The sequence below is a fragment of the Rana temporaria genome, chromosome 3, assembly GCF_905171775.1.
Source record: "Rana temporaria chromosome 3, aRanTem1.1, whole genome shotgun sequence".
Classification (NCBI taxonomy): Eukaryota; Metazoa; Chordata; class Amphibia; order Anura; family Ranidae; genus Rana; species Rana temporaria.
This window is the reverse complement of record NC_053491.1, coordinates 66,524,991-66,542,391: the sequence shown is the minus strand read 5'-3', so window position 1 is coordinate 66,542,391 and position 17,401 is coordinate 66,524,991. Positions and strand designations below refer to the sequence as shown.

The 17,401-nt window shown below is 40.9% G+C and overlaps 1 protein-coding gene across 13 annotated transcripts in view; it reads left to right on the top strand.

Moving 5' to 3' along the window:
* MYO5A (myosin VA) overlaps positions 1 to 17,401 on the top strand; it is a 241,964-nt gene that overhangs the window by 42,244 nt on the left and 182,319 nt on the right. For 3 of the 13 annotated variants that reach the window (XM_040342705.1, XM_040342701.1, XM_040342700.1), the window contains exon 1: positions 2,120 to 2,420. The exons of 1 other annotated variant lie outside the window; for it this stretch is intronic. In XM_040342705.1, the coding sequence (XP_040198639.1) occupies positions 2,388 to 2,420 (33 nt within the window). In that variant the 5' untranslated portion in view covers positions 2,120 to 2,387. Of the gene's footprint in view, positions 1 to 2,095; positions 2,421 to 17,401 lie in introns of those variants that run through there. 9 more of the 13 variants (XM_040342696.1, XM_040342695.1, XM_040342707.1 and 6 more) reach the window with 7 other exon arrangements.

The window sequence follows — 17,401 nt, the reverse complement described above, 5'->3', positions numbered from 1 at the left end:
AACAGTTGTACGCACGTGGAAGAATTCAACAGATTCAGAGCCGTGTGTGGTCACTGCCATTGGTGGAGGTAGTGAAAGGCACAATATCAGCATGGCTCCTATTGATTTCTTGCCATGGTATGTCCATCTGATCTGGACACAGGCAACAAATGATCCTGTTTGTCAGCTGGAGATGATCTGTTTTGTGTCTTACCAGCAACCCCCCCCCCCCCAGCTTCAGAAACATTGGTTATAAGATTACAGATGTACAGCAAATCCTATAGAAAAGTTGTTGATTGGAGTGAATGTCATTATAACGCAGAAAATGTTCAGTCTGGACATTACAGGGCTGAGGACAGTTGCCTAACCTACAATGAAATTTGATTGTTGCTATCATTTGTAAGCCTTATTTTTCACTCTATTCAACACATTACATATAAACACATATAAAATGTATAAATAAATACTGGAAAGAAAATTAACAGAAGAGAAATCCAAACATATTGGAGAACTAACCACAGATCTCCTGTGGATGTAGGGTGCCTCATATCCTTCTGTCCCTTCATGTAATCCCAGGCAGACTCAATGATGTTGAGATCAGGGCTCTGCGGGGGCCGAACCATCACTTCCCGGACTCATTGTTCTTCTTTACACTAAAGATAGTTTTTTATGTGGAAACTTCATCCTCCTCTCCCATATTTGAAATGCTTTTTTTGGAGGGGGTTACCTGATTTTGACAGGTACCCGCTCCCACTTCTGGTCGATCTTATCGGAAGTTCACCCCCCCTTCCTCAACAGCATGTTGGGATACATCACAGGTCCTAGAAGACTGCGGGATCATTCATGGGGCGCAGCTGGCTGTCCACAGTTGAGATGCCAGCACCTGGACCCGAAGACTAGGAAAGAGCTGGGTCTGGTGAGGCCATCGCTGGATCCTGGGACAGAAAAGTGTTTCTTTTTTAAATATCGGCAGCTACAGCATTTGTAGTAGTTGACTTTTACATTTATGTTTACAGGGTGAAGATATTTTTTAATGACATTGGCTGTATGTTTGGGGTCATTGTCCTGCTGCAGAGTAATTTTGGGGCCAATCACATGCCTCCCTGATGGTATGGCATGATGGATAAGTATCTGCCTTTATTTCTCAGCACGGAGGACACCATTGATTCTGACCAAATCTCCAACTCCATTTGCAGAAATGCAACCCCAAACGTGCACAAAGTCTCCCCCGTTCTTCACTGCTGCCTTCAGACACCCATTATTGTACCACTCTCCAGCCCTTTGCTAACAAACTACAGCAAATTATTTCATATTTTGACTCATCAGTCCAGAGCACCTGCTGCTATTTTTCTACAACCCAGTCCCTATGTTGTCATGCATAGTTGGGTCGCTTAGCCTTGTTTCCAAATCTTATGCACGAAACATAGGAACTGGGGTGCAGAAAAATGGATCTGTGGTTAGTTCTCCAATATGGAACAGCCTAACTGCTGATTTCCTTCAAAAACGGTGTGCCTAGTATCGATGTCTGAAAGCATTCTTCATTTACAGCATTTTTTCACACCTGCTTAAAACATTTTGCATATATATATATATATAACACATGTATGACTTCAAAGTAACAATGAATATAATACATTAACACCAGTTCAAATGCTTATTTACATTAGTATTTTTGCATCCCACGATAATGGCATGGAAGACACTTACCTAAGGATATAGCAAGCTGGGTATAACTGTTGGCTAAGTGATGACGTCTTGTAGAAAATTCGTTTTTCTTCAGACTGTGTATTGTCTTTGCAAGCCAATCCATCATTCAGGGAGCCCGATCGCTCTTCACGAGCATCGCTGTTGCAAAAAGAAAACACCAATAACCTGTACAAAAATGTATCTCTGATTTTAATGTGACAATTCTCCTACCACATAGTATTTTTTTTTTTGTGTGTCTTATTGACCAATGGCAGGCCTGCTGGATGGACAGAGAGTTATATTAAGGACTGTCACAATGTTCGTCAGTTGATGCAGGGTTATGTAAATTTTCGTATTTTTGTGCATGAGAACGATGCGCTAATAGACATTATTACAGATTTTTTTTTTTTTAGGCCAAGGGTTTTGATTATCACAAGACCACATATATTTCTATTGCGCTCAGCATAACACAATTGGCCCTTTGATACTTTGGATCCATACTGGTGTGTGTTGCAGGAAATGGGCACAATGAGTGAATTCACAGCCTGGGAATGTCATGTCACAAGTCCATGTTTGTGATTTCCATGGGTTCTTAGTCTCTGGGAACAGATGATCCAGCCTGGTCCTGTCTTGGAAGGGATGTCTGCCTCTCATTAATTCTGGTGCTGCATCATCCAATATGAATGCATTGGATTCTTTATCCTAGAAATTACTATTGAATAATGGAGAACTTTTTAGATTATGCCTATGTGAACGTAAGTATCTGCCATTTACCTTCTGCATATTTCCCATTGTTATGGGTATAGTCTCCATATATTTTACATTGCAGGGTGATATTTTGCTTAATTTGCAATTAAAACCAATTATTTATATGAATAATTTTTAGACCTATTACAATACATTGGGTTAAAAATGTAAAGGATATATAATGTAGGTATTGGAAAAAGTTCTAGGGCCAACTTCATGGTCCTAGTTTTGGTAGGGTGAAGGCCCGTGGTGTCGGTAGATAGGAAAGAGTAGACTTTGAGAGGTAGCTGAAGTTAAGCTGACCATAAAATATACAATAATTAGAAAATTTTCATTTTGAGAATGTTTGAGTTTCTAATGGTTAATGAGGTCAAATTGATAATTCGTTTTCGACCATAGTGTTGAGAAAATTAAAACAAGCAAATTTTCTTGAACAAATGAATTCCAAATGGAAATGTGATTTTCATTCGGGAAAGCTTGTATATATTGTAGTGTGCTGGTGATTGGCACAAAACAAAACTGTTTAATATGTCTGCGATTCCATTCAAGTAGTAGGTCTGGATGAAATTTTAATGGCTTTCAAACAAAATTTGTTGATTCAATGATGCTCTGACAAAAGATTTTTTCACAATTTTAGCACAAACCTAACAAAATTCTACTGGTTTGTGGCCAGCTTTAGGAACTAGTTAAATATTTAATGTCATTCTGGGAGATATTTATTGACGAATTTTCTTCTGTAGGGATATGTATCAAATGTGTTTAATTTGGGCCTTGTGGTTTAATGGGGCCACTAGGAGAGCTTATTTCTATTACTGTGATCTGCAAGTGTGTATAATTTTTAGATACATACAGCATGCCGGCATTATTGGCTTTATATTTGCCACTAGGGGCTTAGCGTTTAATGGTTTTATATTTCTTTTTCTCCAACAGCTTGGTGTTCTGTTATCTCACGCTAAGAGATGCATGTGGGTGTCAGGGGATAAACTCATGGTCTCGAGTGTTTGCTTAGGTTCTTTTGAACACCAGGAGCTTGGTAACAGAGCAGAAGGATGCATACATAGCATTTTAGATGTGTATAAATTACATACCAAATGGTATTTAGGTTCTAATTCCTGCTGTTATTAGTTCAGAGGAAACTGTAGGAGCTGCAGAGGTGCAGCTGTCTACAGATCCCGAATGTTGCGTAGTTTGGGAATAGCTGCTACTACTCTTACCAGTGATTTCTAAAAGTGGACGGGATTTTTTTTGGCCCTTGCAGCATAAAATAGCCCTCTTCCTTTTAAACGCCATGTATTTTCTGTCCTCACATTTTTTTTCGTTCAAAGAGTTTATTGAAATAGAAATTAATACAAATCAATTGGGCATGCATATTCATTTTAACACATAGTCCGGTTCAGAATAATGTAGGCATAAATTTGTATGCTTGGAGTAGAGATGTCCATTTTCTGGAAATTTTCAAGCAATGAGAATTTTTTTTTCTGGAGGGGGGGGGGGGGGGGGGGGGCAATTTATAAAACTAATTTAGTGTGGAATAGTTTTACTAATTGAAAGCAGACTAAACTGGAGCATTTCCCCTGCCCTGCTAGTGGAAGAAATGCATATTTCTCTTGCTTGAGAACTGCATTGACTGGTATACAGTGTTACTTGAATTGTATTCCAGGATTTGCTTGTCTTCATTGGAGAAAACTTGCAATAATTTAAGACTTTACATAAAGTCTCTAACATCTATTGTTAAGGTCTTTGTTATATAGTTTGAAAACCATGTCATAGATACAGTATATTATTTATCATAGTAAAAGAACATATTCCACATTCTTCTTCTTTTTTTTGCCCAAAAAACTGCTTTGGGAAAAAATCCTGTTTTTTTTTCTTTTTCCCCCTAGGCCTTTTTATATTTAGATGAGAGGAAGATTCAAGGACGAGGACCAAATTGTCCTTAACCATCTGAATATAAACTGTTAATTAGACATGGGGTGGGGGAAGTGGGGTCTGTCCTCAACTTTAAACCTAAAGATATCCATTCAGATACTAAACGGCAAGGGATAAAAGATGTAGTTGTTTGTGGGTAGTGTTAATGTATAAAGATTAAAGGTTAGCTTTGGTCATGAATGGCCATGTCCTCCTGCAGATCATACCATCAGCAGTTAGGAAAAGGAAAAGCCTAGTATACACATGTATAATCCATTTAATTTTGAATGCTTTTTGTAGTAAAGTATATCTGAAGCCAAAGATAAAGTAGGGAATCATTCAAACTCATTTGTTTTTTTTTTGTATTTCTTTATTTTGCCTTCTGTGTCCCATTTGAATTTTTCCCACTCTCTGTTCTGTAGCCACAACAGGAATCAAAAGAAAACTTTCCCTCAGCTCCTGTTCACATGAACCTTGACATGAGAGTGATCTGAATGCATATCACATTCAGGTGGTGACAGGTGTTGAGGTGGTGTTGTATAGACTGTATTAACCCCTTGACCGTCATACTCAAACTAAATGCATTGCATGCAGTTACGGGGTGCTTGTAGTGCAGCCCTATTCACTTAAATGGGTTGTGTTTGGCAGGCATTACACCTGCCAAAAGCAACGGGGGTATATTTCCTCCTTGCTAGCTGCTGCATGTGTACACCGTTGCCTGCTTCCGCTGTAGCTAAAGGGGGTAACGGTTGGGGACCAGGGAAAGCCCAGCTCAACAACAGGGATTTACTGCCCCCCCCCCCAACCGTTAGTGTGAACGAACCCTTACACAGTTATTATGGTAACAGGTGTCCCATTGGAACAATGCCTCTCTGTTCCTGTTCTAGTGCATTGCAATATTTTGGACTCCTTCACCTTTAGTCCTGGTGACTATGATGACCATTAGGATGAACGTTCCCAGCAAGAACACAGACTGGAAAACCTGACAGACGTTCTAAATACCAACCCACTCTATCCAACACTAACCATAAATTTGGCTCAAACACTTTGGATAAAGTAGTAAGTTAGAAACTCTGTCAGGATTATTTGGGGTTTTTTTTTTTGTCTGTTTTGGGAAGATTTTTACTTTATATCCTGTCTTGGAGATGCAACAATAAGAAATCTCACCAAATGAAGGGGATATCTATCCTTTTACAGTTGTTGCCAGGACAAATGACCCTTTAGGGAGATTTAGCCTTGTCTCCTGTTCGGCTGACGACTTTACCAGAACTAACATTTTATATTCCTCCTCATTGATTATTGGATTTTTCTACACGAGCATTGATGCTGTTGTGATGCAGTGCAGCAGGAGAAATGTATCATCCCTATCATATCCCTTTTAAAACTCACTGCTTCCAGTTTTAGAAGATGACCTTTCATTATGACACTTCCCTGTAATGTATGAGACAGGATAACAAGGTTATAGGAAGTGAAATCTGTCACGGGCAGTTTTGAGTTTCTTCAGGCCTCAGCTAATCTTATTTCTAACAGTTTAATGATGGTTTCTTTGGTAAGCCATGCTTACTTATCTTTTAAAAGGATGTTGCATGGTTTGATGCTAAATTATAGTATTGATGTCATTGATCCCACTGGGTTATCTTTTTTTTTTTTTTTATTGAACAAATCAGCAGTACAAAATACATGCCAACAGGCATCGAACAATTTCCACAACAACATCATTGACAATGACATTTGACCCTTTGATGGGGCCACCCCTTAGACATACACCAAACGAGATATAGGCCCAACAATTGGAAACCCAAAAAGAGTGTGTCGTTTCAACCAATATTATTCAACATGCTTTACTCCCTATAGCTAACATGTATAAATTTGAGGATAGATTATTAAGGAAAGGGAAGGAAATAAATAAGGTGAAGGGGCTGAAGAGAAGGAGGGTGGATAAGAGGGCTAAAGAATAGGACAACCAGGTAGCTTACACACCATCCTTAAAGCATTTACCGTAACAGTATAAGTTAGCCACATGCATCTATCCATTTTGACCAAACGTTATCAAATTTCCTTGGTCATTGTCTGCTCTCATACATAATTCTATATAGGGGGTAGGACTGAGTTAACTGTTTGTAGCTAAGAGGTGCGGGTAGGGGGTTCCACAGATTTCCATCTCAAAAGAATTTCACTTCTTGCTTAAAAGAGAGTAACGGTTGGGCAGAGCTTTATATCGCTCTCCCTCTATGCCCTACAGGTGACTCAGTAGTAAAACAAGAGGGTCTAGAGGTACATTTGTGTCACAGACTTTACTCAGAGTTGTAGAGTTTTATCTTATTAAAATGATTATATTACAATTTTCTTTCTCCTTCTTCTTTTTTTTTTTTTTTTTTTATGTGAAGAGGGCATCTAGATAATCTATTGCCTCTTGTGCCCTGCTGCTGCGGGTGGTGCAAAGGCAGAGCTAGATCAGTTCTGCTCTGTCTAAACCGGGAAGCTGGTGTCATAGAAACGGTTTGTGGTGTCACTGAGGATATCATGGCACTCTCCCTTTAAAAAAAATGCTGAAGTGTTATGTTGGGAACTGTGCTGCTTTTGGAGTGCTGTGGTGAAGTGCTCTGTAACAAGCCTGGGAGATGATCAGTCATTGACAGTTGGTGGTTCAAGCACTAAAATCCACTGGAGTTGCTCGAACCCACAGTGGTACACACTCAAGTTCGAGTCTAAAGTCCAGAAAAAGTGAGCACAGAGCTACACGTAGGTTACCTGAAATGTATAGGAACATTTGTGTGAGGTCAGAACTATCTTGGTGTATATATCTTAATTTTAGCAGATTCCCTTGGCATCTTGGATTTTCACCATGTCCACTATTAAAATGAAGTGCGTGTTTATTTTTGTGTGTTTTGTATTTCCATATTGTGTGTTATTTTTCCATATTTGTATCAGTTTTTCAAAAATTAATTTTTGTTATTGGTTAATTAGTGCCTGACCAAATTGTACCTGTATGTATTAGAGCAGTAGTCCCCAATCTTCCTGGGGACCAGATACGGCCCTTTGCTTGCTTTTATTTGGCCCTTGGGGCACCATTTCATCCACTAATACCAACAATGGAGAATTATTCCAGTACACTGACCCCAGTGGAGGGGCACAATTCCTCGCAATTACACCAACATAAGGGCACAATTCCTCGCAATTACACCAACATAAGGGCACAATTTCTCCCACTGACACCAAAAATGGGGCAATTTTTCTACTCCCAGTGGGCATAATCCAGCCCCCCAAAAGTCTGAATGACAGTAAACTGGCTCTTTGCTTAGAAAGTTTTGTGTCCCCTGTATTAGAGCATAATGTACATGCTTGCATGGCTGTAGTAGTAGTAGGGACATTGAATCCTCTGGACAGGGGGATGTACTCTGTTCAGCACTGCATTGTGTTATTGCATAAATATGGGCAAACAAACTAGTCTGAAAAATAAAATTTTTGGTTTAAATCTTTTTTTTTTAAATAGTTTAGAAATAGGCACTCCAAGAACAGATTTGAACAAAAATGTAAAACTTGTACTCGCCACAAAAACAAACCTATAAAAAGGTGTATGCCCTAAGTCCCCATTCTATTTCCATAATCTGCCACCTTGCCCCCCTTAAAAAAGAGAAAGGGGGACAGTAGGAGGGGGTGGAGATCCTCTAAATTGGAATGCATGAAATATTTAAGTCACCCGGCCCTGCCACATACTCCCCATATCTTCTCTTACACCCCCCTTTCCTTTCCTCCAACTGTTTAACCAACCTCTTCCTATTACTTGTGTTGTGAAATTACAGACCATCTCAATGTGATAACAATATGAATTATATTATTATTTAAAAAAAAAGGGGGTGAGTTTTGTAGAAGTCTAAATATTCCCCCCCCCCCCCCCCCCCCGTCCTCATGCCTCCCTTCAGACCCCAAATGGGCATTGTACTATCTAGTGAAGACATTTTCAAATTGTTATACTTTTGTGTAGCAGAGCTTGGTAAAACATCAACGTGTAACAACATCTTTATAACTTGTACCTCTGATGTCATCACCGATAGCTCGTAAAAATTGTAAAGCATAGATTGAACTCATTGTTTTTTAGTATGTTTTGCAATATATTGGAAGTGCTCGAGTAAGCATGTATTTTCTTTTTAACAGCCGTTTTAAAGGTGAGAACTTGGCATCTCCTTTTCAGGAGACACACAAAAACTTGCTGGTGCGAAAAGAAATTCATAGCTCTGTTGCATTATTTTTTAGACGTATCAAAGCTAGCAAGGGATATGATGACTGTAGAGTATGTATTCTGCTTTACAACATAAAGAGATTACTTTTTATCCTCTTGAGATGCACACCATAAATTATTTATGTTCACTTGAATGACCTAGTGCTTGACCATAAAGACCCTAGTAAAATGATTAAACCCCCCCCCCCTCTTTTAAATGGTATTGGTTGTGTGACCACACACTACAACAGGCTACACTAGTAGATTTTCAAATGAAAATTTGTTTGAAAATTCTCGGTACATTCAACAGCTTTCTGATTGTTGTTCGAAGGTAGTTCAAATTTTTATTTTTTTTGCTTTTAACATTGCGTTTTGGAATGAACAACGTTTACTAAATTGATTCACTGTTAGGCTGCATTCACACCTGAGCGTAGGGCGTTCGGTCGTTTTTTCGGGCGTTTTTTTTCGCGCGTATTCATGCTTATTTGCGCGTTTGCATACAGCGTCGTGCGACGTTTTTGTACTTCGGCGTTTCTTATTTTAGCCAATAGGAAAAATTATCATCTTTTCATCACTTGTTGCTATGTTGGTAGATTTTTTTTAATCTTCTGCATGGGCGACAAGTTCTATTGATTAAAGCGACGAAACGCCCATAGCAAACGCCTGTTGTCGCGCGATACGCTCAATACGCGCGTTTCCCATTACTTTCTATGGGGGAAAAAAAACGCTCAAACGCCTCTGTCGCTCGATTCGCGCGACAAAAAAAGGTCCGGGACTTGTTTGAGCTTCGCGCGACAGGCGTTCAGGCGTTCAGGTGTGAACAGTCACCATAGGGAATAATGTTAATTCTCCCCTCTGGCGTTTGTGAGCAGTGCGCTTCAGGCGTAAAAACGCCTAGGTGTGAATGGGGCCTTAGAAATGTGTTCATCTAAGATTTTTTTTTTTCCATCCTGATCATTTGAATTTTCTTAGTACTGCGGTCAAAAACTAACATCAGTTTTTTTGACTCCACTAATGACTACAAAATTGAAGGACAATTCCTAATATGAAGAAATTAACAAAAATCAAACTAAAAAATCTATCTAACGTATAGCCAGCTTTGGCTGCCTTTTTAGGATGGCCACTCACCGTCATCTTTGCATGCATTAAATTCTAACTGCAATTGAGGATTTCTATCAGCCCAAATACCCTAAAGCACTTTGAGATGGAGCATGCTGTCCTAACAAACCAGGACTACACAATGGGGTCAGAACTGTTTAAATTCAATTTGGCCTGTTCTGGTAGGATCTGTATAGTGTTTTTTTTTTTTTTTTTTGTTTACAAACTTTTATTGTAATAATAATGAAAGGTTGCACAAATATAATGACAATGTAATCAATAATAGAAAGTCAGTAGAATAGTACATAGTATATCCATTCAGTCAAAGTAATCATCGTTATACTACAGCAAAGGTAATAATAAACAGGTAGCAGTATTTAAATGTATTGCAATCTAGTAATATCTTAAGTGGTATGGGTAGTGATGGTAAAGAAAAGGGGAAGGGAGAGGAGAAGAATATTGAGTATTATGGTACGTTCCAATTCGACCATTTAGAGTTGTAAATATGGAGGTTGTCATTTAAGGTATGATATATTTTCTCAGAAATCTTATAAACTTCCATTCTCTACAATACTTATGACCAAAGGATAGTATTAGATTTCCAATTAAGGGCGATCATTCATTGGATGGAGCTGCATAGGGAATGGAATAATCTCATGTGTGAAGTTGGTATATCTGGAATTGTTGCATACAAAAGACAGATTTGTGGAGTAAGAGATTTTATGACCATAGGATGACTCAAATCTAGATGTTGCCGCACGCCATATTTGGTCTAGAAAAAGGCAGCTCCAAAATGTATGTAATAACGTGCCTTGTTCTGAGCAACCTCTAAAACAATTGGGAGATATTAAGGGGTAAAATTAATGTAATTTGGAGGGTGTGAGGTACCACCTAGAAAAGAGCTTTACTGGAGTATCTCTAAATGAGATTGCTTTATTACATTTTTGAAGGTTTTCAGACATGGAGTACCATGAGTCTGCTGAAAAGGAACAATCAAAATCTTTCTCCCAACGGAGCATCGGGTTAGATTTCTCCTGTAAATTAAGGTTGCTAAGGTACTGATATAGTCTGGAAATCATTCCCTTGTCTCTGGATGATGTTAGACAAATTCTTTCAAATAAAGTATTAGTAGAGTGTGAGGAAAGTGAAAAATGTCGTGAGTAGAAGGATTTAATTAGTTGGTAGTTCATGTATTCTATGGGGGGGGAGTTTATATTCTTCCTGTAAAGTATGAAAGGATTTAAAGACCCATTTGGATTGTAGAGAATTTAGTGTGGTAAGATTATTGTCTATCCATAACATGAACAGGGGTCTGTTGGTAAAGGCCAAGTGGAATCTGGGGTCCCCCAAAAAGGAAGTGAGAGGAGATATGGTCGAGGATAGGAGATATGAGTCTTTAATTTTTTGCCAAAGTTGGAATAGATGAGCAACTATCATGTTACGTTTCAGAAGTTTATGGTACAGGACATAGTTGGACCAAGGTAAGCCTTGAAGGTGATAGGGAAGAATTGAAGTGGATTCAAAGTCTTTCCAGGGTATATTTTGGGATGGAGACAACCATTGTGAGAGTTGGGACAGCCTAGCGGCAAGAAAATATTGCCATAGGTTAGGGAGGCCTAATCCACCCTTCGATTGAGGCCTATGCATAAGAACATAACTTAAGGATCTGTATAGTTGGGCGTCAGTGAATGTCATATCAAAGAATGTAAAACTAATATGTTTTTTTTTTTTTGTTTTTTTTACATTATTCATGATTATTTGAGAAGGTATAGCTGTTAGTGGCGGATTTTGCAGTCCCTCTTGGTCATTTTTGAAAAATGCAATGTATTCTGTACATACATACCAAATAACCCATGGCCTTGTTTGTAAAAGTGTGAGAGGGATAACAGTTTCTTCTTTTCTTTTATTCGCTCACAATCCCCTTAAAGCGGAGCTCCCCCCTCCAAAAATTTAGGTCAGCAGCTACAAATACTGTAGCTGCTGACTTGTAATATTAGGACACTTACCTGTCTAGGAGCTGAGCCAATCAGGAGAGAGAGCAGACAGAGCCTCTACACATCGCTGGATCGAGAGCAGGCTCAGGTAAGTATATATGGGGTGGGGGGGCGGACAGCATGCATAAGGTTTTTTACCTTATTGCATTGAATGCATTAAGGTAAAGAACCTTCTGGCTTTAGAACCACTTTAAGTTTTTCTGTGCATCGAGGCCAGTATGAATTGCCAGATGCAGAGCTAATGTAACCAGCACTGCTAGAAACTATGCAGTTCAAAGGTGGATGTATTCTTCCCCTAGGCAACCGACAGCCTTTTAATGGGTCATAGCAACAATACAGTTTACCAGCTGTCTTGCCTTGTCTTTATATTAGAACAAAACATGCCTAAACAAATGTTGGCTGCTTGGAAACTATTTTGAATTGCATCTTTTTAGTTTAAATGTTTTCACATTGAAAATTCTGGTTGTAAAAGTCCTTTTCTTACCTTCAGATATGTTACAGTGATATTAGAGCCTTGTTTTTTTTTTTTTTTTTTGTTAAATCAGAAAAAAGTTTATTGAAATAAACAACTGATATACAAACATGCATACTGCAAGGACAACAACTTAAAGCGGGGGTTCACCCTTAGAGGGCACTTTTCCCCCTTCGCTTCCTGCTCGTTATTACTAGGGGAATCGGCAATTTATTTTAAAATATGTGCAGTACTTACCCGTTTACGAGACGCATCCTCTCCGTCGCTTCCGGGTATGGGCTTCGGGAATGGGCGGTCCTTCTTGATTGACAGGTTTCCGAGAGGCTTCCGACGGTCGCATCCATCGCGTCACGATTTTCCGAAAGAAGCCGAACGTCGGTGCGCAGGCGCAGTATAGAGCCGCACCGACGTTCGGCTTCTTTCGGCTACGAGTGACGCGATGGATGCGACCGTCGGAAGCCTTTCGGAAGAATGTCAATCAAGAAGGAACGCCCGCTCCCGAAGACCCATACCCGGAAGCGACGGAAGAAGATACAGCTCGAAAACGGGTAAGTACTGCACCTATTTTAATATAAATAGCCGATTCCCCTAGACCGAACGAGCAGGAAGCTAAGGGGAGATTTTTTTTTTTTTTTTAAATGGGTGAACTCCCGCTTTAAGACAGTGTATAATGAGATATTGTAGGGAATTCATTTCAGGGGAAATAAGGCAGAGTAATGATAACACCTGCACTGGTTACCAGATCAGTACACAGGTTTCCATGTGTATCATATAATAAAAAAAACAGAACAAAAGATTTTTTTTTTTAACCACTTAAGGACCGCCTCCTGCACATATACGTCGGCAGAATGGCACGGCTGGGCACAAGCACGTATATATATGTCCTGTACTTGTACCCAGCCGTGGGTCGCGGGCGCGCGCCCGCGGCGCGCTCCCGCGACCCGGTCCGAAGCTCCGGGACCGCGGGTCCCGCGGACCCGATCGCCGCTCGAGTGCGGCGATCGGTCCCCGGAGCTGAAGAACGGGGAGAGCCGTGTGTAAACCCGGCTTCCCCGTGCTTCACTGTGGCGGCGTATCGATCGCTTCATCCCCTTTATAGGGGAGACACGATCGATGACGTCACACCTACAGCCACACCCCCCTACAGTTGTAAACACTAACACAGTGAACCCTAACTCCTACAGCGCCCCCTGTGGTTAACTCCCAAACTGCAACTGTCATTTTCACTATAAAGAATGCAATTTAAATGCATTTTTTGCTGTGAAAATGACAATGGTCCCAAAAATGTGTCAAAAATGTGTCAAAATTGTCCGAAGTGTCCGCCATAATGTCGCAGTCACGAAAAAAATCGCTGATTAGTAGTAAAAAAATAAAAAAATAAAAATGCAATAAAACTATCCCCTATTTTGTAAACGCTATAAATTTTGCGCAAATCAACCGATAAACGATTATTGCAATTTTTCTTACCAAAAATAGGTAGAAGAATACGTATCGGCCTAAACTGAGGAAAAAAAAAATTATATGTGTTTTTGGGGGATATTTATTATAGCAAAAAGTCAAAAATAAAAACCGCAGATGTGATCAAATACCACCAAAAGAAAGCTCTATTTGTGGGGAAAAAAGGACGCCAATTTTGTTTGGGAGCCACGTCGCACGACCGCGCAATTGTCTGTTAAAGCGACGCAGTCTCGAACTGTAAAAACACCTTGGGTCTTTAGCCAGCATATTGGTCCGGGGCTTAAGTGGTTAAACAGACATGTCATCCTTGCCTGCTCTGTGTAGTGGTTTTGCACACAGCAGCCCTGATCCTCCTCTCCTCGGGTCCCATGGCACCTCTCCAGGCCCCTCCCTCCTTCCGTGTGCCCCCACAGCAAACGGCTTGCTCTGGGGGGGCACCCAAGCAAGCACGCTCCTGACCCACGGCTCTGTGTGTCCATTCACACATGGAGCCGTGGCTCGGCCTTGCCCCCTCTGCCTCCTGATTGGCTCACTGGCTGTGATTGACAGCCGTAGGAGCCAATGCCTCCCATTTCTGCCAAAAGCCAAACAGGAGTAAGAGTTCTTGGAGAGGCAAGGCTCTTGTGGACATCGCTGGATCAAGACAGGGCTTAGGTAAGTATTAGGAGGGCTACTGCACAAAGAGTTTTTAACCTTCATGCATAGGTGAAAAAAACCTTGTGCCTTTACAACCACTTTAAGACCGTTTATGACTTTGTCTTAGGGCAAAGCTAGAGTCTCTGGTGGAAGAGTCTTCCTGTAGAAGTGCTGACCAGTTTGAAAGCAGAACTAAAGTATACATACTGAGTGCAGGCAGGTTCTTTATTGCATTGGAGACATGGAGTTTCTCGCAATCACTGTTTACCGAACCTCTTTTTTTTTTTTGCTAGAAAATTACTTGGAACCCCCAAACATTATATACATATTTTTTTTCAGACACCTTAGGGAATAAAATGGCGGTCATTGCAATACCTAATGTCACACTCTATTTTCGCAGCGGTCTTACAAGCGCAATTTTTGGGGGGAAAAATACCCTTTTTTTTATTTAAAAAAAAGAGAACAGCAAAGTTAGCCCAATTTTTTTTTTTTATATTGTGAAAGATAATGTTATGCCGAGTAAATTGATACCCAACAGTCATGCTTCAAAATTGCACCTGCTCATGGAATGGTGACAAACTTTGACATATACAAACCTCCATTGGCGACGTTTAAAAATGTCTACAGGTTAACAGTTTTGAGTTGCAATGGAGGTCTAGTGCTAGAATTATTTCACTCACTCTAACGATCGCGGCGATACCTCACGTGTGGTTTAAACACCGTTTTCATATGCAGGCGTGACTTGTGTATACTGTCGCTTCTGCGCGCGAGCTTTAAAATAAATAAATAAAAATCATTTTGTACCCTTCTCCTGAATGATGCCTTTTAACAATGAGATCCCTCTGATGCTTTGGAAGCTCTCTGCGGATCATGGCTTTTGCTGTAGGATGTGACTGAAAATGTCAGGAAAGACCTACTTGAACAGCTGAACTTTATTTGGGGTTTATTTAGAAGCACTTTAAATGATGGCAGGCATGTATTGACTCCTATTTAACTCTTTCAATCTGTGGGCCAACTCCTCACAGGATCCCATCGCGGAGGCCTGCATCGACCACCTGGAAGGGTTAGGACTACAGCAACTTACAGTTGTGTTCAAAATTATTCAACCCCCCAATGCTGTAAAGGGTTTTAGGGAATTTAGTGTACATTTGTAATTGTATTCAGAATGAAATCCTACAAGGACTTCTTAAAGAACCATATGCAACTAATATGACATCAATTGGTTTTGTAATACAGTAGTAAATGTTTATTTTGTGAATTCTTCATTTACACAATTATTCAACCCCTTAAAGACTACCACTCTGAAGAACAGAGGTTCATTGAAGTGTTTTCAATCAGGTATTGAAAACACCTGTGGATGTCAGGGAGCAGCAATAAAGCCTAATAAGCACCAATCAGGCAGCTTTAAAATGACTGTGATACACAGTAGGGGTGCGCATCTTCACCGGTCTCACGATTCGATTTGATTACGATTATCTGGTCAACGATTCGATTCGATTCGATTCCGCGATGCATCACGATGCATCAAGATTACCAACGAGCTCTCACTTCCGCTTGGGCCGCCTAGGTGGCCCTTCATCCCCGTAATCTTCTGAGACACATCACAGGTCCCAGAAGATTGTCCAGCTATGCAGGACAGCGCAGTGAGACATGTGCACCTGGCTGTGAAGCTGCAAGCTGTCACAGCCGGATGCATACAGTAGTATTGCCAGCGCCATGGACAGAATGGAGGGTTCGGGTGGCCACGTCGCTGGATTGTGGGACAGATGAGTGTCTTTTTATTAAAAGTCAGAAGATACACTGTTTTTTGAAGCTGCTGACTTTTAATAACTTTTTTTTTTACTGAACTCTGCTTTTAAATAAAAATAAACTCATTCCCTTAAAGTGGAGTTCCACCCAAAAGTGGAACTTCTGCTTTAAGCACTCCTCGCCCCCTGCCATTTTTAATGGGACTTTTTGTCACAGCTGCCTAGGTGACTCCTCCTGTCGCCCTAGGTGGCTCCTCCTTGCCAGCAATCTTCTGGGACACAGGTCCCAGAAGATTGGCTGGCCAATGGCAGATAACAGTGCGCGCCTGGCCATGAAGCCGTAAGCTATCATGGCCGGGTGCCCACAGTAGATATGGCGGGGTTGAGAGGAGCGGGGAAAGGTATGGGACTCTGTGCGGCCGCATCGCTGGACTGAGGGACAGGTAAGTGTCAGTTTAATTAAAGTCACCAGCTACACTTTTTGTAGCTGGTGACTTTTACTAAACTAAAAAACGGTGGAACTCCGCTATAAGTAGTGCACTAATCCGGTGCACTACAGGGTACAGACATATACACATGTGGTGCTGGGAGGTCTGGAGAGATTATAATCCACAGCAAACAGCCCTGTGAAGTTCCCTGTACTGTGTCTGTGTTGAAATTACCCTGGATTCCCAAGTTCACACATTCCAGCACACTAGGAGTTAACACAATGGAATGTGCAAATTTAGGAGATCAGGGTAATGTCAACACAGAGCACATGTAGGAAAAAGAATACAGCTGTAACTAAGAGTACCCGTTTTGAAATACATGCCGTTCTAAACCATTAAATGTCCACTGCTGCATGTGCTTTTTAAAATATATAAAGCTTCTCATACCTGCATTTCTGTCTGTGTATGCTCTATATTCCGCACGTGACTCTGTCCTGTACAGCCCGCCTCTTGCCTCTCGTTCTCCTCTTTCCCGACATCAGTGGGAGTTCTCAGCCCCGCCCACCGTCTGTACTGTAGCCATCAGATGAGAAGAGAGGCTGGCGGGGCTGACTTCAGGAGACACGTGAGAGGCGGGCCAGAGCGTGCAGTCACATAAGGGGAATATACAGACAGAAATATAGGAATGAAACACAGTATATTTTAAAAAGCACACGCAGCAGTGTCCCCTGAATGGATTATAGCAGCATGTATTGCAAAACGAGCATTTTAAAACACACGCTCGGAGCGCTCTCCCGGGAGGGGCGGGGCAAGTCGGGATGACGTCACCGACATCGATTATTGGGGTCACATGCATCGATGCAGAATCGGGGGCCCCCGAATCTCGATGCATCGATGCAACGATTATATTCAACACCCCTAATACACAGCTCCTTCTAGACATTTACTGGTGTGGTTACAAACATGGTGAAGTCAAGGGAATGGTCCAGGAAGACAAGAGAAGAGGTGATTACTCTTCACAGGAAGGG